At 56.1% G+C, this 21,201-nt stretch overlaps 1 protein-coding gene across 1 annotated transcript in view; it reads right to left on the bottom strand.

Moving 5' to 3' along the window:
* The window catches only part of LOC123756045 (retinal guanylyl cyclase 2), a 100,358-nt gene extending 89,627 nt beyond the window's left edge, over window positions 1-10,731 (bottom strand). Inside the window, exon 1 of the mRNA XM_069339990.1 lies at window positions 10,607-10,731. Within this exon, the coding sequence (XP_069196091.1) occupies window positions 10,607-10,687 (81 nt within the window). The 5' untranslated portion in view covers window positions 10,688-10,731. The remainder of the gene's footprint in view (window positions 1-10,606) is intronic.
* Between the last annotated feature and the right edge of the window lie 10,470 nt (window positions 10,732-21,201).

The following is a 21,201-nucleotide window of genomic DNA, read 5'->3' as shown; positions in this document are numbered from 1 at the left end:
CTATCTCCCTGTCTTAATCCTTCTCATAATTTTTGCATCATCAGCAAACATTGAGAGGAACGAGTCTATACCCTCTGGGAGATCATTTACGTACATCAGAAACAGTATAGGTCCAAGGACTGATCCCTGAGAGATTCTACTGGTGACGCCTCGCTAATCTGAGACCTCACCCCTCACAGTGACTCGCTGTCTTCTCTTGCCTAGGTACTCCCTTATCCAGGGGAGTACCATCCATTTTACTTGTGCCTGCATCTCCAGCTCTTGCACTATTCATATATGGGGCACTATGTCAAAGGCTTTCTGACTATCCAAACATATGCTGTCTGCCCATCCTTGTCTTTCTTGCCTGAGTTTTCTATCCTGGTCATAGAATTTAATTAATCATGTGAGGCACAATTTGCCATCCCTGAACCCATGCTGATGATGTGTTAAAAAGTTCTTTTGCTCCAGAAGGTTTACTAGTTTATTTCACAAAATCTTACACATCACCTTGCATGGTGTACAAATTAGGGAGACTGGCTTGTGGTTCAGTGCCTCCTGTCTGTTACCTTTGTATATTGAGACTACATTAGCCATCTTATCAAGTTTTGGCAGTTCTCCTGTTACCAGTGTTTTGTTATACATCATTGAGAGTGGCAGGCACAGTACTTCTGCTCCTTCTTTTAGTATCCATGGTGAGATTCCGTCTGGGCCGATGACCTTTGTTACATCCAACTCTAGCAAATGCTTCCTCACCTCCCCACTGGTAATATAAAACTTCTCCAGTGGTGTTTGGTTAGGTATTCTCTCTCTTATCTCTGGAACTTCTCTTTGCTCTAATGTGAAGACCTCCTGGAATTTCTTATTGAGTTCCTCGTACATTTCCTTGTCATCTGTAGTGAACCTGTCTGTCCCTATCCTCAGCTGCATTACCTGTTCCTTTACTGCTGTTTTCTTTCTGCGTGCGAGTGTATATTCACCTATTGTGCTTGCGGGGGTTGAGCTCTGCTCTTTCGGCCCGCCTCTCTACTGTCAATCAATCAACTGTTACTAACTACTAACGTTTTTTAATTTTTTGTTTTCACACACACAAACACACACACACACACACACACACACGCACACACACACACACACACACACACACACACACACACACACACCGTCAGTAGTTTCAAAGCGTTATATGACAAAGAGTGCTGGGAAGACAGGACATCACGAGCATAGCTCTCATCCTGTAACTACACTTAGGTAATTACACAGGAAGCAGCCCGTAACAGCTGTCTAACTCCCAGGTACCTATTTACTGCTAGGTAACAGGCGCATCAGGGTGAAAGAAACTCTGCACATTTTTGTTTCCACTGGCGCCGGGAATCGAACCCCAGACCACAGGATTACATATCTAGCGTGCTGTCCACTCTGGCACTAGCGCCCCGGAGTGTGTGAGCGAGTGTGTACGTGCGCGTGCATGCGCTCACTTGTGCCTGCAGGGTGGAGCATTGCTCTTGGAGCTGGTGTCTCTGGCCGCCGGGTGTCTACAGCACCGGCGTCCTCCTATTTCTTTATCATATCAACGTTTAAAGTGAGGACTAGAGTTTGCTTCAACTACTCCTTTACTTGGGACCATTTTCTCACTACTCTCACGGTAAAGGAAAACTTTGCAACATCTCTCTGACTGTGGGGAATATTTCCCACTTACCACGTAATTTATTGTACAATAAAAAGTATATAGTAATATACAGCTATGAGGAGTCGTCCTCTATTATGTTTATAAGACTAACCATGAATTATGACACATTAAACAGAATAATTATGAGGAATTATCTCTGTTATTACAATATTTATTGATTATGATAACATTAAGGGCTGATGTAACACTGGTGACGAGTCAGCCCCTCGTCATCACTAGCCGTAACCAACGAAACTATTATACCTAAACTTCGTGAATAAATAATATGACGGAGATCATCACACACAGAGATCACAATAACGTGATGCATCAAATGAACAAATCCACAAGGGCCGTGACGAGGATTCGAACCTGCGTCCGGGAGCATCCCAGACACTGCCTTTATCGACTGAGCTACGACAGGGTTAAAAGGGTTGAAACCGAAGTTCTACTGAACTTACTGGATCCCGTAGCCTCTCCGAGGCACAAACCAGGCTTTTATACAACCCCCCCCCCCTGCACCCGAGCTATGTCAATAGGCCGTTCTCCCTCTTCGCCCTTACATTATTACACACAGAGATCACACTAACGTGATGCATCAAATGAACAAATCCACAAGGGTCGTGAGGGGGGGGGGGGGTTGTGTAAAACCCTGGTTTGTGCCTCGGAGAGGCTACGGGATCCAGTAAGTTCAGTAGAACTTCGGTTTCAACCCTTTTAACCCTGTCGTAGCTCAGTCGATAAAGGCAGTGTCTGGGATGCTCCCGGACGCAGGTTCGAATCCTCGTCACGGCCCTTGTGGATTTGTTCAACGGAGATCAAATCCATTGCTTTCCCCATTATTCCAATTAATATACTTAATTCGATCCTATGATGATTTGAATTATTCAGCCTCTTTATCAATTATAGCAATAATAGCCGAGGTGTGAGTGAGTTCGAGGGAGGGGCAGGAGGCGCCACTGTGGACTTGTGCCACACCATGTGTGGTGTAGGGGTAGTGGCGTGTCGTCCACACCCTGTACCTGGTGGCTGGCATGTCGTCCACACCCTGTACCTTGGTGGTTGGCGTGTTGTCCACACCGTGTACCTTGGTGGTTGGCGTGTCGTCCACACCGTGTACCTTGGTGGGTGGCGTGTCGTCCACACCGTGTACCTTGGTGGCTGGCGTGTCGTCCACACCGTGTACCTTGGTGGCTGGTGTGTCGTCCACACCGTGTACCTTGGTGGCTGGTGTGTCGTCCACACCGTGTACCTTGGTGGCTGGCGTGTCGTCCACACCGTGTACCTTGGTGGCTGGTGTGTCGTCCACACCCTGTACCTTGGTGGTTGGCGTGTCGTCCACACCCTGTACCTTGGTGGCTGGTGTGTCGTCCACACCGTGTACCTTGGTGGCTGGTGTGTCGTCCACACCGTGTACCTTGGTGGCTGGTGTGTCGTCCACACCGTGTACCTTGGTGGCTGGCGTGTCGTCCACACCGTGTACCTTGGTGGCTGGCGTGTCGTCCACACCGTGTACCTTGGTGGTTAGTAGTAGTGAAATATGAGACTAGAACCGTGTGCACCATCTGGCCAGGTGGGCCTAATAGGCCCAGGTGGCCAGCTGGTTGAGGTATGTAGGCCTTCCGGTATGTGTGGCGTGCTTTTCCCCTGATGTTTGGCGCGCGCCGGACGCGTGTGTGCGTCCGGTGTCTTGTTAGGCGTTATGGACTGATGGGGGTCATGTTGTGTGGGGTAGTAGAGTATGTGGGGTATGTGGGTAGAGTAAGGAATAGGAGTAGAATAGGATAAGAGTAGAATATGTGGATAAGAGTAGATGAATATGTATGTGTGTTTGTCGTAGAGTCAATCCAGTGTGTAGAGATAAATAGTTACATTAATAGATGAGGGTAAGTAAGGCTATGTAGAGGGGGTGGAGGGGGGGAGGGTCCCAACATATGCTGGTATGTTGAGGGGTGAGGGAGGGGGGCTTCCCCTCGACCTGAGAGGGTCCTGAGGGGTAGGAGAGCAAGGGACTTAAGATGACGAGGGAACAGCTGTTTGCGGTTTTGTGTTTTTGACAGTGGGGTCAATATTTTTCTAGGTGTCAAGCCGGGTTGTTTTGGGCGCGGCACCAGGGCGGATGTGGTCCCCCCCCCCTCACACCCCACTTCCCCTCAGCTCCCCCCTCGACAGGTGAGAGCCTGTATCTATCACCTATGACTTTCACACACTCACTCCGTGGGTCAGGAGGACTGCTTTTTGATGACAGCAATACGGCACACCATAGTCACTCCTGTCACAGCTCACTCTGCCACATAGCAGCAGCGAGACATGGGCCATGAGGCAGCCCACATACCGCTAAGAAAGGAGAACAGTAATTGTGTGTAGTCTTTGACGCCTCACACATTAAAGTGTGGTCATATGTCCCACCCGCCCCTCACTCCCCTCCCATGCTCCTGCCCCTCACTCCCCTCCCATGCTGCTGCCCCTCACTCCCCTCCCATGCTCCTGCCCCTCACTCCCCTCCCATGCTCCTGCCAGTCATCAATTTCCCACTTCACATTTCCCCAGTCCACAAACACATTATATATATATATATATATATATATATATATATATATATATATATATATATATATATATATATATATATATATATATATATATATATATATATATATATATATCTTTGTATTCATATCAAGTAATGTTTATAGCCTGAGGTAGAGTTTTTTTTTAATCTCGCTCATAATTTGGTAGGACTGAGTAACAAACCTCTTCATAGCATTGAGTGTGTGTCATTGTTCATTCTCAAAGATGAGCCATGACCTCAACATACAATTTCCGAGGGAGTGGTGTGTACAAATGAGGGTGCTAATTTAGCCGCACTGTTTTTGTAAACAGGGTGGGTGAAAGGGGCACCCTTCTCCCTCCCCTCCCTTACCTTCTAGAGTGGTATGGACCAGGACCACATACTCACACATAGACCTGAGAAGTGTCATCACACGGCACATCACTTAGTAAACTCAGTCAAAGTCAGTAGGTTAGAGTTTACTGAAAGAGGGAAACATTTTTTTGGTGGGGAGCGAGCCTTCGAGGCGGGTCGCCTCCGTAAAGGTTGACACATGACTGAGGCTAAATGTGGTGACACCGTACACCTTAGCCGACCGCTCCCTCCCCTCACACTTGACACCCGCAAGTTAGCAGCTAACACGCTTTTCTCCCTATACAGAATAAAAATAAATAAATAGTTAGGAGAAGTAAACCCATTATATATAATTTTTATTCTTTATTATTATTTAACATCAATCCCAGGAGCTTCGCAATTACACACATCTGGGGTAGTGGTTTGATGCGTAGTGAGATGGACGAGGTATTGGGATGACCTTACCCTCACCCCTAGCCACCCCCACCAAACCCCAACCCCCCTCCCACCCCCCTTCCAAGCCCAAACCATCAAGCATCACTTCACCCTTCCCAGACCGGATGTTCTATGCAAAGTCTTTAGTAGTAGTATTATTTCCTGTTCATATGTAGAGTAGTGATCCAGTTCACAAACACACAAATGCTATCCCATTCCACACATGCTCACCAGAGGACATACCACGCTGGAAGACAGAAGAGTTTGGGGAGACGTGATCACTACCTACAAACTCTAATATTTTTTTGTTAACTGTGTGATCACAACATATACCTCACGAATCTTAGTCTTGTTATTATTATTATTATTATATTTTAAAACCATCCCTTAGTAACTCAGTAAGTCCAACAGCAACAGTGGACTGAAGACTCTAACATGATATGGGATAGACTGCTTCTCTCTCGAGTTGAGTAATTTTTGAAATACCCGGCTTCAATTTGGTAGGACATAGCATCTACAGTTTCGTCAGGCTGACCTTATGCCATTAGCACTGTATGACAGTTTAGTTAGTTTAGTTCATTTATTATGCACCCCATACCTATCTTGCGGGCGTTATTGGAAAGGGTAACAGAGGCACATAATGGGCTCAGGGACTGAACCCCACAATTCATTTAGCTAAGCAAGTTACAATCTTGATCAGCTAGTTACAAAATTCAATATAAGTCGTCACATCAACAATGGGTTCGAGACCGACCACAAGTACAGTTTCTAAATTAAGCACTGTCAATTTCACTTTGCCTCAGATCTACAGGATCTTGTTGAAGATTTAGTTTTAAGAAGAAGTGAAACACGAGAACATGAACTAATAGGGTTGAGATAGGAGGAAAGGTTTTGCAGAAGATAAAAGGCTGAGGAGACATGTTCACTACCTACATTTCTTCATGTGAGTTCATTTTAGTTTAAAGTTTTCCATCTTAAATTAAATACTACTATCATCATCCATATATTGGGTGGCTCAGGCATTCAGTTTACAACTCAGTAAGTGTTTACTGAACGTGGAAATCACTTCATGTGTGATTATTTACCTTAGTTTAAAGTTTTCCAATCTTAAAATAATTCTTGACTAAAATAGCACTCCGAAACATCTTTGAACTTTTAATTGTTCATTGACACGGGCACAGCTATCAAAGGGAATCTCACTACTGCAGGGATGTCTTGTGTGTGTGTTAAATAATAGGTCCTTACATAGCTTATCATTTTCTTTGAGAAACTTATATGTGGCGATCATATCTCCCAAGATCACACAAATAACCCACATCCATATTGAGAGAGAGAGAGAGAGAGAGAGAGAGAGAGAGAGAGAGAGAGAGAGAGAGAGAGAGAGAGAGAGAGAGAGAGAGAGAGAGAGAGAGAGAGAGAGAGAGAGAGAGAGAGAGAGAGAGAGAGAGAGAGAGAGAGAGAGAGAGAGAGAGAGAGAGAGAGAGAGAGAGAGAGAGAGAGAGAGAGAGAGAAGGCAAACACAGCTTGGGTATTGCATCTAGTGTTTAAAAAGGGGTAAGAATAAGAAGAGTCATGTTCCATAAAAATACTTTACAGCCACCATTATTGATGTGCAGTAAGAGGGAAACGGGATCCACACATACAATTTCCAAGCATTACAACGCTATCGAGGTAAACATAACATAAAGACAGTAATGTAGTAATAGTCAGCTATTAATCAGTTAGTCAAAACTTAACATAACAGATATGATTTCACAGAGTTTTAACCTTTGCAAGTTTTTCAATGTTTTCTCTTCACTTGTGCTAAGTGAGTCAGACAAAATGTGACATTTCATTATTAGCCAGGCAATACGCTATTAGCTAGATAGTCAAAACATATAACACGCATTATTTCACAGGAATTTTTTTTCTAGGAAATATGGTTCCTTTAAGCAGTTCAACACATCAAACACCAGCAGTCCGCGAAAGTCTCTTTAGTCAATAATCATCCTTTACAGCATTTCTTGACTAAAATAGTACTCCAAAACATAAGTGCTCATTTTATTCTCACTGTCGCACTTATAGTCAATAATTTGTTTCGCAGAGTGACAAGTTATTCTTAGTGACGAGATTTCACGGTGAGCATAGCTTTAAGAGAGTTCACACTGTATTAATTACGGTCATGGATATCTTATGTTATGTTTATGATGACCATTACTTCTTATTTTTACCCATTTCCCCGCGTCCTGCTTTTCAGTCTTCTCATATTCTTTTCAAATAAAGTTTGCTTACTGTTTTCCAGCAGATTGGCTTCACATTACATATATTAATCAACTTTCAAATTCAGTTCAGTTTCTTTTCAATATCACAGCTTTGTTGTTCCCCTGTCATTATCTAGTTCAAGACCTCGTGATCACGTCTCACCAAACTCTTCTGTCTTCCAGCGTGGTATGTCCTCTGGTGAGCATGTGTGGAATGGGATAGCATTTGTGTGTTTGTGAACGGGATCACTACTCTACATATGAACAGGAAATAATACTACTACTAAAGACTTTGCATAGAACATCCGGTCTGGGAAGGGTGAAGTGATGCTTGATGGTTTGGGATTGGAAGGGGGGTGGGAGGGGGGTTGGGGTTTGGTGGGGGTGGACAGGGGTGAGGGTAAGGTCATCCCAATACCTCGTCCATCTCACTACGCATCAAACCACTACCCCAGATGTGTGTAATTGCGAAGCTCCTGGGATTGATGTTAAATAATAATAAAGAATAAAAATTATATATAATGGGTTTACTTCTCCTAACTATTTATTTATTTTTATTCTGTATAGGGAGAAAAGCGTGTTAGCTGCTAACTTGCGGGTGTCAAGTGTGAGGGGAGGGAGCGGTCGGCTAAGGTGTACGGTGTCACCACATTTAGCCTCAGTCATGTGTCAACCTTTACGGAGGCGACCCGCCTCGAAGGCTCGCTCCCCACCAAAAAAATGTTTCCCTCTTTCAGTAAACTCTAACCTACTGACTTTGACTGAGTTTACTAAGTGATGTGCCGTGTGATGACACTTCTCAGGTCTATGTGTGAGTATGTGGTCCTGGTCCATACCACTCTAGAAGGTAAGGGAGGGGAGGGAGAAGGGTGCCCCTTTCACCCACCCTGTTTACAAAAACAGTGCGGCTAAATTAGCACCCTCATTTGTACACACCACTCCCTCGGAAATTGTATGTTGAGGTCATGGCTCATCTTTGAGAATGAACAATGACACACACTCAATGCTATGAAGAGGTTTGTTACTCAGTCCTACCAAATTATGAGCGAGATTAAAAAAAAACTCTACCTCAGGCTATAAACATTACTTGATATGAATACAAAGATATATATATATATATATATATATATATATATATATATATATATATATATATATATATATATATATATATATATATATATAATGTGTTTGCCTCGTTTATGGTGGACTGGGGAAATGTGAAGTGGGAAATTGATGACTGGCAGGAGCATGGGAGGGGAGTGAAGGGCAGGAGCATGGGAGGGGAGTGAGGGGCAGCAGCATGGGAGGGGAGTGAGGGGCAGGAGCATGGGAGGGGAGTGAGGGGCGGGTGGGACATATGACCACACTTTAATGTGTGAGGCGTCAAAGACTACACACAATTACTGTTCTCCTTTCTTAGCGGTATGTGGGCTGCCTCATGGCCCATGTCTCGCTGCTGCTATGTGGCAGAGTGAGCTGTGACAGGAGTGACTATGGTGTGCCGTATTGCTGTCATCAAAAAGCAGTCCTCCAGACCCACGGAGTGAGTGTGTGAAAGTCATAGGTGATAGATACAGGTTCTCACCTGTCGAGGGGGGGAGCTGAGGGGAAGTGGGGTGTGAGGGGGGGGGGGACCACATCCGCCCTGGTGCCGCGCCCAACACAACCCGGCTTGACACCTAGAAAAATATTGACCCCACTGTCAAAAACACAAAACCTCAAACAGCTGTTCCCTCGTCATCTTAAGTCCCTTGCTCTCCTACCCCTCAGGACCCTCTCAGGTCGAGGGGAAGCCCCCCTCCCTCACCCCTCAACATACCAGCATATGTTGAGACCCTCCCCCCTCCACCCCCTCTACATAGCCTTACTTACCCTCATCTATTAATCTAACTATTTATCTCTACACACTGGATTGACTCTACGACAAACAGACATACATATTCATCTACTCTTATCCACATATTCTACTCTTATCCTATTCTACTCCTATTCCTTACTCTACCCACATACCCCACATACTCTACTACCCCACACAACATGACCCCCATCAGTCCATAACGCCTAACAAGACACCGGACGCTCACACGCGTCCGGCGCGCGCCAAACATCCGGGGAAAAGCTCCCCACATACCGGAAGGCCTACATACCTCAACCAGCTGGCCACCTGGGCCTATTAGGCCCACCTGGCCAGATGGTGCACACGGTTCTAGTCTCATATTTCACTGGTGCGCATGGTTCTAGTCTCATATTTCACTGGTGCGCATGGTTCTAGTCTCATTTTTCACTGGTGCGCATGGTTCTAGTCTCATATTTCACTACTGTTGGTGTGTCGTCCACACCGTGTACCTTGGTGGCTGGCGTGTCGTCCACACCGTGTACCTTGGTGGCTGGCGTGTCGTCCACACCGTGTACCTTGGTGGCTGGTGTGTCGTCCACACCGTGTACCTTGGTGGCTGGCGTGTCGTCCACACCGTGTACCTTGGTGGCTGGCGTGTCGTCCACACCGTGTACCTTGGTGGCTGGCGTGTCGTCCACACCGTGTACCTTGGTGGCTGGCGTGTCGTCCACACCGTGTACCTTGGTGGCTGGCGTGTCGTCCACACCGTGTACCTTGGTGGCTGGCGTGTCGTCCACACCGTGTACCTTGGTGGCTGGTGTGTCGTCCACACTGTGTACCTTGGTGGCTGGCGTGTCGTCCACACCGTGTACCTTGGTGGCTGGCGTGTCGTCCACACCGTGTACCTTGGTGGCTGGTGTGTCGTCCACACCGTGTACCCTCGCCCCGTTGTGTTCAGGGGTCACGCCGTGCGGGATTACTGACCACCTGACCAATATTTTGAGGACGGCTGGATTATACCATTGATGGTTTGTGACGGGCAGGTGAAGGAGTAATTAAGATAGGGTAGAAGCAGAGAAGGAGGCAGCAGCATCAGGCAGCAGCAGCAGACAGCAACAGACAGCAGCAGCAGCAGCAGCAGCAGCAACTGACACAGCAGCAGCGGCACACACACACACACACACACACACACACACATCTACCCTCCACACTAGACGTGGTGAGCACTGCCACTCACTACACACGAAAATCTCACATTAAGATTAAAATAAAGCGAACATTAATAAGCAGACGAATAATCAGTAAGTGCACAGGTTCCACAACATAACAGACCACCGCGGGAGGGGAGCATAATTCAGGGGGGACGTCACAAGAGATCCATAACAGCATCTGAATGAATAACACAAAATCCACTAGACACGGAGATGGTTGGTAGACAGACATACGGACAGAGACAGACAGACACAGAGATTAGGAGATAGAGGTAGACATACCAGGACGGACAGAACACATCCCGCTATGCAGACATAATCTCCCACCTTCCTCGGGGCGTTCTCAGCGCGGCATGACAGTGTCAGGTCAGACGAGGCCAGCAGGATCTTGTACGGTCCGCGACTCATCTCTTTCTGCCGCAGACGCTTCCTGGGGACAGTAGCGAGCAGTGATATGTGCTGGGGTCAGCCTGGTGGTTCCTGGCGGTCAGTCTAGCGGGGAGGGCCAGCCTGGTGGGGAGGGCCAGCCTAGCTGTCAGTCTAGCGGGGAGGGTCAGCCTGGTCAGGAGGGCCAGCCTAGCGGGGAGGGTCAGTCTAGCGGGGAGGGTCAGCCTAGCGGTCAGTCTAGCGGGGAGGGTCAGCCTGGTGGTCCCTGGCGGTCAGTCTAGCGGGGAGGGTCAGCCTGGTGGGGAGGGCCAGCCTGACGGTCAGTCTAGCGGGGAGGGTCAGCCTGGTGGGGAGGGCCAGCCTGGTGGTCCCTGGCGGTCAGTCTAGCGGGGAGGGGTCAGCCTGGTGGTCCCTGGCGGTCAGTCTAGCGGGGAGGGTCAGCCTGGTGGTTCCTGGCGGTCAGCCTAGCGGGGAGGGTCAGCCTGGTGGGGAGGGCCAGCCTGACGGTCAGTCTAGCGAGGAGGGTCAGCCTGGTGGGGAGGGCCAGCCTGGTGGTCCCTGGCGGTCAGTCTTGCGGGGAGGGTCAGCCTGGTGGTCCCTGGCGGTCAGTCTAGCGGGGAGGGTCAGCCTGGTGGGGAGGGCCAGCCTGACGGTTAGTCTAGCGGGGAGGGTCAGCCTGGTGGTCCCTGGCGGTCAGTCTAGCGGGGAGGGTCAGCCTGGTGGTCCCTGGCGGCCAGTCTAGCGGGGAGGGTCAGCCTGGTGGGGAGGGTCAGCCTGGTGGGGAGGGTCAGCCTGGTGGGGAGGGTCAGCCTGGTGGGGAGGGTCAGCCTGGTGGGGAGGGTCAGCCTGGTGGGGAGGGTCAGCCTGGTGGGGAGGGTCAGCCTGGTGGGGAGGGTCAGCCTGGTGGGGAGGGTCAGCCTGGTGGGGAGGGCCAGCCTAGCGGTCAGTCTAGCGGGGAGGGTCAGCCTGGTGGGGAGGGTCAGCCTGGTGGGGAGGGCCAGCCTGGCGGTCAGTCGAGCGGGGAGGGTCAGCCTGTGGGGAGGGCCAGCCTGGTGGGGAGGGCCAGCCTGGCGGTCAGTCTAGCGGGGAGGGTCAGCCTGTGGGGAGGGCCAGCCTGGTGGGGAGGGCCAGCCTGGCGGTCAGTCTAGCGGGGAGGGTCAGCCTGGTGGGGAGGGTCAGCCTGGTGGGAAGGGCCAGCCTGGCGGTCAGTCGAGCGGGGAGGGTCAGCCAAGTGGCCAGTCTAGCGGGGAGGGTCAGCCTGTGGGGAGGGCCAACCTGGCGGTCAGTCTAGCGGGGAGGGTCAGCCAAGTGGCCAGTCTAGCGGGGAGGGTCAGCCTGTGGGGAGGGCCAACCTGGCGGTCAGTCTAGCCTGGTGAGCCAGCCTGGTGGGCCAGCCAGGTGGGGAGGGCCAGCCTGGCGGTCAGTCTAGCGGGGAGGGTCAGCCTGGTGGGGAGGGTCAGCCTGGTGGGGAGGGCCAGCCTGGCGGTCAGTCTAGCGGGGACGGTCAGCCAAGTGGCCAGTCTAGCGGGGAGGGTCAGCCTGTGGGGAGGGCCAACCTGGCGGTCAGTCTAGCCTGGTGAGCCAGCCTGGTGGGCCAGCCAGGTGGGGAGGGCCAGCCTGGCGGTCAGTCTAGCGGGGAGGGTCAGCCTGGTGGGGAGGGTCAGCCTGGTGGGGAGGGCCAGCCTGGCGGTCAGTCGAGCGGGGAGGGTCAGCCAAGTGGCCAGTCTAGCGGGGAGGGTCAGTCTGTGGGGAGGGCCAACCTGGCGGTCAGTCTAGCGGGGAGGGCCAGCCTGGCGGTCAGTCTAGCGGGGAGGGTCAGCCTGTGGGGAGGGCCAGCCTGTGGGGAGGGCCAACCTGGCGGTCAGTCTAGCGGGGAGGGTCAGCCTGGTGGGCCAGCCTGGTGGGCCAGCCTGGTGGGCCAGCCTGGGGGTCAGTCTAGCGGGGAGGGTCATCCTGGTGGGGAGGGCTAGCCTGGTGTGGAGGGTAAGCCTGGTGGGCAAGCCTTGCGGTTAGTCTAGCGGTGCTGGGGCCAGCCTGGTGGGCCAGCCTGGTGGGGAGGGTCAGCCTGGCGGTCAGTCTAGCGGGGAGGGTCAGCCTGGTGGGCCAGCCTGACGGTCAGTCTAGCGGGGAGGGTCAGCCTGGTGGTGAGAGCCAGCCTGTGGGGAGGGCCAGCCTGGCGGTCAGTCTAGCGGGGAGGGTCAGCCTGGTGGGGAGGGCCAGCCTGGCGGGCCAGCCTGGTGGGGAGGGATAGCCTGGCGGTCAGTCTAGCGGGGAGGGCCAGCCTGTGACAGTCTAGCGGGGAGGGCCAGCCTGGTGGGAAGGGCCAGCCTGGTCGGCCAGCCTGGTGGGGAGGGATAGCCTGGCGGTCAGTCTAGCGGGGAGGGCCAGCCTGTGACAGTCTAGCGGGGAGGGCCAGCCTGGTGGTCAGTCTAGCGGGGAGGGCCAGCCTGTTGCGCCAACCTGGTGGGGAGGGCCAGCCTGGTGGGGAGGGCCAGCCTGGTGGTCAGTCTAGCAGGGAGGGTCAGCCTAGTGGGGAGGGTCAGCCTGGTGGGGGAGGGCCAACCTGGTGGGGAGGGCCAGCCTGGCGGTCAGTCTAGCGGAGAGGGTCAGCCTGGTGGGGAGGACCAGCCTAGCAGTCAGTCTAGCGGGGAGGGTCAGCCTGGTGGGGAGGACCAGCCTAGCAGTCAGTCTAGCTGGGAGGGTCAGCCTGGTGGGGGATTGCCAGCCTGGTGGTCAGTCTAGCGGAGAGGGCCAGCCTGTTGGGCCAACCTGGTGGGGAGGGCCAGCCTGGTGGGGAGGGTCAGCCTGGTGGGGAGGACCAGCCTAGCAGTCAGTCAAGCGGGGAGGGTTAGCCTGGTGGGGGATTGCCAGCCTGGTGGTCAGTCTAGCGGGGAGGGCCAGCCTGTTGGGCCAACCTGGTGGGGAGGGCCAGCCTGGTGGGGAGGGCCATCCTGGTGGGGGAGGGCCGGTCTAGCACGGAGGGTCAGCCTGGTGGGGAGGGTCAGCCTGGTGGGGAGGGTCAGCCTGGTGGGGAGGGTCAGCCTGGTGGGGAGGGTCAGCCTGGTGGGGAGGGCCAGCCTGGTGGGGAGGGCCAGCCTGGCGGTCAGTCTAGCAGTGAGGGCCAGCATGATGGGGAGGGCAAACCTGGTGGGGTGGGCCAGCCTGGTGGTGAGGGTCAGCCTGGTGGGGAGGGCCAGCCTGGTGGGGAGGGTCAGCCTGGTAGGGAGGGTCAGCCTGGTGGGAAAGGCCAGCCTGGTGGGGAGGGTCAGCCTGGTGGGGAGGGTCAGCCTGGTGGGGAGGGTCAGCCTGGTGGGGAGGGTCAGCCTGGTGGGGAGGGTCAGCCTGGTGGGGTGGGTCAGCCTGGTGGGGGAGGGTCAGCCTGGTGGGGAGGGTCAGCCTGGTGGGGTGGGTCAGCCTGGTGGGGGAGGGTCAGCCTGGTGGGGAGGGTCAGCCTGGTGGGGAGGGTCAGCCTGGTGGGGGAGGGTCAGCCTGGTGGGGAGGGTCAGCCTGGTGGGGAGGGTCAGCCTGGTGGGGAGGGTCAGCCTGGTGGGGAGGGCCAGCCTGGTGGGGAGGGCCAGCCTGGCGGTCAGTCTAGCAGTGAGGGCCAGCATGATGGGGAGGGCAAGCCTGGTGGGGAGGGTCAGCCTGGTGGGGAGGGTCAGCCTGGTGGGGAGGGTCAGCCTGGTGGGGAGGGTCAGCCTGGTGGGGAGGGTCAGCCTGGTGGGGAGGGTCAGCCTGGTGGGGAGGGTCAGCCTGGTGGGGAGGGCCAGCCTGGTGGGGAGGGCCAGCCTGGCGGTCAGTCTAGCAGTGAGGGCCAGCATGATGGGGAGGGTCAGCCTGGTGGGGAGGGTCAGCCTCGTGGGGAGGGTCAGCCTGGTGGGAAGGGCCAGCCTGGTGGGGAGGGCCAGCCTGGTGGGGAGGGTCAGCCTGGTGGGGAGGGTCAGCCTGGTGGGGAGGGTCAGCCTGGTGGGAAGGGCCAGCCTGGTGGGGAGGGTCAGCCTGGTGGGGAGGGCTAGCCTGGTGGGGAGGGTCAGCCTGGTGGGGAGGGCCAGCTAGCCTGGTGGGGAGGGTCAGCCTGGTGGGGAGGGCCAGCCTGGTGGGGAGGGTCAGCCTGGTGGGGAGGGTCAGCCTGGTGGGAAGGGCCAGTTTGGTGGGGAGGGTCAGCCTGGTGGGGAGGGCCAGCCTGGTAAGGAGGGACAGCCTGGTGGGGAGGGCCAGCTAGCCTGGTGGGGAGGGTCAGCCTGGTGGGGAGGGCCAGCCTGGTGGGGAGGGTCAGCCTGGTGGGGAGGGCCAGCCTGATGGGAAGGGAAAGCCTAGCGGTTAGGGCCAGCCTGGTGGGGAGGGTCAGCCTGGTGGGAAGGGTCAGCCTGGTGGGGAGGGTCAGCCTGGTGGGGAGGGCCAGCCTGGTGGGGAGGGTCAGCCTGGTGGGGAGGGCCAGCCTGGTGGGGAGGGTCAGCCAGGTGGGGAGGGTCAGCCTGGTGGGGAGGGTCAGCCTGGTGGGGAGGGTCAGCCTAGTGGGGAGGGCCAGCCTGGTGGGGAGGGTCAGCCTGGTGGGGAGGGTCAGCCTAGTGGGGAGGGTCAGCCTGGTGGGGAGGGCCAGCCTGGTGGGGAGGGTCAGCCTGGTGGGGAGGGTCAGCCTGGTGGGGAGGGTCAGCCTGGTGGGGAGGGCCAGCCTGGTGGGGAGGGCCAGCCTGGCGGTCAGTCTAGCAGTGAGGGCCAGCATGATGGGGAGGGCAAGCCTGGTGGGGAGGGTCAGCCTGGTGGGGGGTGCCAGCCTGGTGGGGAGGGTCAGCCTGGTGGGGAGGGTCAGCCTGGGGGGGAGGGCCAGCCTGGTGGGGAGGGCCAGCTAGCCTGATGGGGAGGGCCAGTTTGGTGGGGAGGGCCAGCTAGCCTGGTGGGGAGGGCCAGTTTGGTGGGGAGGGCCAGCCTGGTGGGGAGGGTCAGCCTGGTGGGGAGGGTCAGCCTGGTGGGGAGGGTCAGCCTGGTGGGGAGGGCCAGCCTGGTGGGGAGGGCCAGCGAGCCTGGTGGGGAGGGCCAGTTTGGTGGGGAGGGCCAGCTAGCCTGGTGGGGAGGGCCAGTTTGGTGGGGAGGGCCAGCCTGGTGGGGAGGGTCAGCCTGGTTGGGAGGGTCAGCCTGGTGGGGAGGGTCAGCCTGGTGGGGAGGGTCAGCCTGGTGGGGAGGGCCAGCCTGGTAGGGAGGGTCAGCCTGGTGGGGAGGGTCAGCCTGGTAGGGAGGGTCAGCCTGGTGGGGAGGGTCAGCCTGGTGGGGAGGGTCAGCCTGGTGGGGAGGGTCAGCCTGGTGGGGAGGGTCAGCCTGGTAGGGAGGGTCAGCCTGGTGGGGAGGGTCAGCCTGGTGGGGTGGGTCAGCCTGGTGGGGAGGGTCAGCCTGGTGGGGAGGGTCAGCCTGGTGGGGAGGGTCAGCCTGGTGGGGAGGGTCAGCCTGGTGGGGAGGGTCAGCCTGGTGGGGAGGGTCAGCCTGGTGGGGAGGGTCAGCCTGGTGGGGAGGGTCAGCCTGGTGGGGAGGGCCAGTTTGGTGGGGGAGGGTCAGCCTGGTAAGGAGGGCCAGCCTGGTGGGGAGGGCCAGCTAGCCTGGTGGGGAGGGTCAGCCTGGTGGGGAGGGCCAGCTAGCCTGGTGGGGAGGGTCAGCCTGGTGGGGAGGGCCAGCCTGGTGGGGAGGGTCAGCCTGGTCGGGAGGGCCAGCCTGATGGGGAGGGAAAGCCTAGCGTTTAGGGCCAGCCTGGTGGGGAGGGTCAGCCTGGTGGGGAGGGTCAGCCTGGTGGGGAGGGTCAGCCTGGTGGGGAGGGCCAGCCTGGTGGGGAGGGTCAGCCTGGTGGGGAGGGTCAGCCTGGTGGGGAGGGTCAGCCTAGTGGGGAGGGCCAGCCTGGTGGGGAGGGCCAGCCTGGTGGGGAGGGCCAGCCTGGTGGGAAGGGCCAGCCTTGTGGGGAGGGTCAGCCTGGTGGGAAGGGCCAGCCTGGTGGGGAGGGTCAGCCTGGTGGGGTGGGTCAGCCTGGTGGGGGAGGGTCAGCCTGGTGGGGAGGGTCAGCCTGGTGGGGAGGGTCAGCCTGGTGGGGAGGGTCAGCCTGGTGGGGAGGGTCAGCCTGGTGGGGAGGGTCAGCCTGGTGGGGGAGGGTCAGCCTGGTGGGGAGGGTCAGCCTGGTGGGGAGGGTCAGCCTGGTGGGGAGGGTCAGCCTGGTGGGGAGGGCCAGACTAGCGGGAAGGGTCATACTATTGGGGGAGGGTCAGTCTAGTTGGGAGGTTCAGTCTAGTGGGGGGGTCATACTAGTGGGGGAGGGTCAGTCTAGTGGGGGGTCAGTCTAGTGGGGAGGGTCAGTCTAGTGGGGAGGGTCAGTCTAGTGAGGAGGGTCATACTAGTGGGGAGGGTCAGTCTAGTGGGGGGTCATACTAGTGGGGAGGGTCAGTCTAGAGGGGAGGGTCAGTCTAGTGGGGAGGGTCAGTCTAGTGGGGGGGTCATACTAGTGGGGAGGGTCAGTCTAGTGGGGAGGGTCAGTCTAGTGGGGAGGGTCAGTCTAGTGGGGGGGGTCATACTAGTGGGGAGGGTCAGTCTAGTGGGGGGAGGGGTCATACTAGTGGGGAGGGTCAGTCTAGTGGGGGTCATACTAGTGGGGAGGGTCAGTCTAGAGGGGAGGGTCAGTCTAGTGGGGAGGGTCAGTCTAGTGGGGAGTCAGTCTAGTGGGGAGGGTCAGTCTAGTGGGGGGGTCAGTCTAGTGAGGAGGGTCATACTAGTGGGGAGGGTCAGTCTAGTGGGGGGTCATACTAGTGGGGAGGGTCAGTCTAGAGGGGAGGGTCAGTCTAGTGGGGAGGGTCAGTCTAGTGGGGAGTCATACTAGTGGGGAGGGTCAGTCTAGTGGGGAGGGTCAGTCTAGTGGGGAGGGTCAGTCTAGGGAGGGTCAGTCTAGTGGGGGGTCATACTAGTGGGGAGGGTTATACTTGTGGGGAGGGTCGGTCTAGTGGGGCGGGTCAGTCTAGTGGGGAGGGTCAGTCTAGTGGGGCGGGTCAGTCTAGTGGGGGGTCATACTAGTGGGGAGGGTTATACTAGTGGGGAGGGTTATACTAGTGGGGAGGGTCAGTCTAGTGGGGGGTCATACTAGTGAGGAGGGTCAGTCTAGTGGGGGGTCATACTAGTGGGGGGGTCATACTAGTGGGGAGGGTCAGTCTAGTGGGGGGTCATACTAGTGGGGAGGGTCAGTCTAGTGGGGCGTGTCAGTCTAGTGGGGGTCATACTAGTGGGGGGGTTATACTAGTGGGGGGGTTATACTAGTGGGGAGGGTCAGTCTAGTGGGGGGGTCATACTAGTGGGGAGGGTCAGTCTAGTGGGGAGGGTCATACTAGTGGGGGGTCATACTAGTGGGGAGGGTCAGTCTAGTGGGGGGCTCAGTCTATAGGGGAGGGTCAGTCTAGTGGGGGGGGGTCAGTCTAGTGGGGGGTCAGTCTAGTGGGGGTCATACTAGTGGGGAGGGTCAGTCTAGTGGGGGGGTCATACTAATGGGGAGGGTCAGTCTAGTGGGGGGGGGTCATACTAGTGGGGAGGGTCAGTCTAGTGGGGGTCATACTAGTGGGGAGGGTCAGTCTAGTGGGGGGGTCATACTAGTGGGGAGGGTCAGTCTAGTGGGGGGCTCATACTAGTGGGAAAGGTCAGTCTAGTGGGGGGGTCATACTAGTGGGGAGGGTCAGTCTAGTGGGGGGGGGTCATACTAGTGGGGAGGGTCAGTCTAGTGGGGGTCATACTAGTGGGGAGGGTCAGTCTAGTGGGGGGGGTCATACTAGTGGGGAGGGTCAGTCTAGTGGGGGGGTCATACTAGTGGGGAGGGTCAGTCTAGTGGGGGGTCAGTCTAGTGGGGGGTCATACTAGTGGGGGGGTCATACTAGTGGGGAGGGTCAGTCTAGTGGGGGGGTCATACTAGTGGGGAGGGTCATACTAGTGGGGGGTCATACTAGTGGGGAGGGTCAGTCTAGTGGGGGGCTCAGTCTATAGGGGAGGGTCAGTCTAGTGGGGGGGGGTCAGTCTAGTGGGGGGTCAGTCTAGTGGGGGTCATACTAGTGGGGAGAGTCAGTCTAGTGGGGGGTCAGTCTAGTGGGGGGGTCATACTAGTGGGGAGGGTCATACTAGTGGGGAGGGTCAGTCTAGTGGGGGGGTCATACTAGTGGGGAGGGTCATACTAGTGGGGAGGGTCAGTCTAGTGGGGGGTCATACTAGTGGGGAGGGTCAGTCTAGTGGGGGGGTCATACTAGTGGGGAGGGTCAGTCTAGTGGGGGGGTCAGTCTAGTGGGGAGGGTCAGTCTAGTGGGGAGGGTCAGTCTAGTGGGGAGGGTCAGTCTTATAGGGGGGGTCAGTCTAATGGGGAGGGTCATACTAGTGGGGAGGGTCAGTCTAGTCGGGAGGGTCAGTCTATTTGGGGGGTCAGTCTAGTGGGGAGGGTCATACTAGTGGGGGGGGGTCTAGTGGGGAGGGTCATACTAGTGGGGGGGTCAGTCTAGTGGGGAGGGTCAGTCTAGTGGGGGGGTCAGTCTAGTGGGGAGGGTCAGTCTATTTGGGGGGGTCAGTCTAGTGGGGGGGTCATACTAGTGGGGAGGGTCAGTCTAGTGGGGGGGTCATACTAGTGGGGAGGGTCAGTCTAGTGGGGGGTCAGTCTAGTGGGGGGTCATACTAGTGGGGGGGTCATACTAGTGGGGAGGGTCAGTCTAGTGGGGGGGTCATACTAGTGGGGAGGGTCAGTCTAGTGGGGGGGTCATACTAGTGGGGAGGGTCAGTCTAGCGGGGGGGTCATACTAGTGGGGAGAGTCAGTCTAGTGGGGGGTTAGTCTAGTGGGGGGTCATACTAGTGGGGAGGGTCATACTAGTGGGGAGGGTCAGTCTAGTGGGGAGGGTCATACTAGTGGGGAGGGTCAGTCTAGTGGGGGGGTCATACTAGTGGGGAGGGTCAGTCTAGTGGGGGGGTCATACTAGTGGGGAGGGTCAGTCTAGTGGGGGGTCAGTCTAGTGGGGAGGGTCAGTCTAGTGGGGAGGGTCAGTCTAGTGGGGGGGTCAGTCTTATAGGGGGGGGGTCAGTCTAATGGGGAGGGTCATACTAGTGGGGAGGGTCAGTCTAGTCGGGAGGGTCAGTCTATTTGAGGGGGGTCAGTCTAGGTGGGAGGGTCTTACTAGTGGGGGGGGGGTCTAGTGGGGAGGGTCATACTAGTGGGGGGGTCAGTCTAGTGGGGAGGGTCAGTCTAGTGGGGGGGTCAGTCTAGTGGGGAGGGTCAGTCTATTTGGGGGGGTCAGTCTAGTGGGGAGGGTCATACTAGTGGGGAGGGTCATACTAGTGGGGAGGGTCAGTCTAGTGGGGGGGTCAGTCTAGTGGGGAGGGTCAGTCTATTTGGGGAGGGTCATACTAGTGGGGAGGGTCAGTCTAGTGGGGAGGGTCATACTAGTGGGGAGGGTCAGTCTAGTGGGGAGGGTCATACTAGTGGGGAGGGTCATACTAGTGGGGAGGGTCAGTCTAGTGGGGGGGGTCTGTCTAGTGAGGAGGGTCATACTAGTGGGGAGGGTCATACTAGTGGGGAGGGTCATACTAGTGGGGAGGGTCAGTCTAGTGGGGAGGGTCATACTAGTGGGGAGGGTCAGTCTAGTGGGGAGGGTCAGTCTAGTGGGGAGGGTCATACTAGTGGGGAGGGTCATACTAGTGGGGAGGGTCAGTCTAGTGGGGAGGGTCATACTAGTGGGGAGGGTCATACTAGTGGGGAGGGTCAGTCTAGTGGGGAGGGTCATACTAGTGGGGAGGGTCATACTAGTGGGGAGGGTCAGTCTAGTGGGGGGGGGGTCAGTCTAGTGGGGAGGGTCATACTAGTGGGGAGGGTCATACTAGTGGGGAGGGTCATACTAGTGGGGAGGGTCAGTCTAGTGGGGAGGGTCATACTAGTGGGGAGGGTCAGTCTAGTGGGGAGGGTCAGTCTAGTAGGGGGGGTCAGTCTAGTGGGGAGGGTCATACTAGTGGGGAGGGTCATACTAGTGGGGAGGGTCAGTCTAGTGGGGAGGGTCATACTAGTGGGGAGGGTCAGTCTAGTGGGGAGGGTCATACTAGTGGGGAGGGTCAGTCTAGTGGGGAGGGTCATACTAGTGGGGAGGGTCATACTAGTGGGGAGGGTCATACTAGTGGGGAGGGTCATACTAGTGGGGAGGGTCATACTAGTGGGGAGGGTCAGTCTAGTGGGGAGGGTCATACTAGTGGGGAGGGTCAGTCTAGTGGGGAGGGTCATACTAGTGGGGAGGGTCATACTAGTGGGGAGGGTCATACTAGTGGGAGGGTCAGTCTAGTTGGGGAGGGTCATACTAGTGGGGAGGGTCATACTAGTGGGGAGGGTCATACTAGTGGGGAGGGTCATACTAGTGGGGAGGGTCATACTAGTGGGGAGGGTCAGTCTGATTAGTGGGGAGGGTCATACTAGTGGGGAGGGTCATACTAGTGGGGAGGGTTCATACTAGTGGGGAGAGTATGGTGACATAGTGTGGGAGGGTCCTACTAGTGGGGAGGTCATACT

This window comes from Procambarus clarkii, chromosome 43 (genome assembly GCF_040958095.1).
Source record: "Procambarus clarkii isolate CNS0578487 chromosome 43, FALCON_Pclarkii_2.0, whole genome shotgun sequence".
In the NCBI taxonomy this organism is placed as follows: Eukaryota; Metazoa; Arthropoda; class Malacostraca; order Decapoda; family Cambaridae; genus Procambarus; species Procambarus clarkii.
The sequence above is the reverse complement of the archived record's forward strand: the minus strand, read 5'-3'. Positions and strand labels throughout refer to the sequence as shown.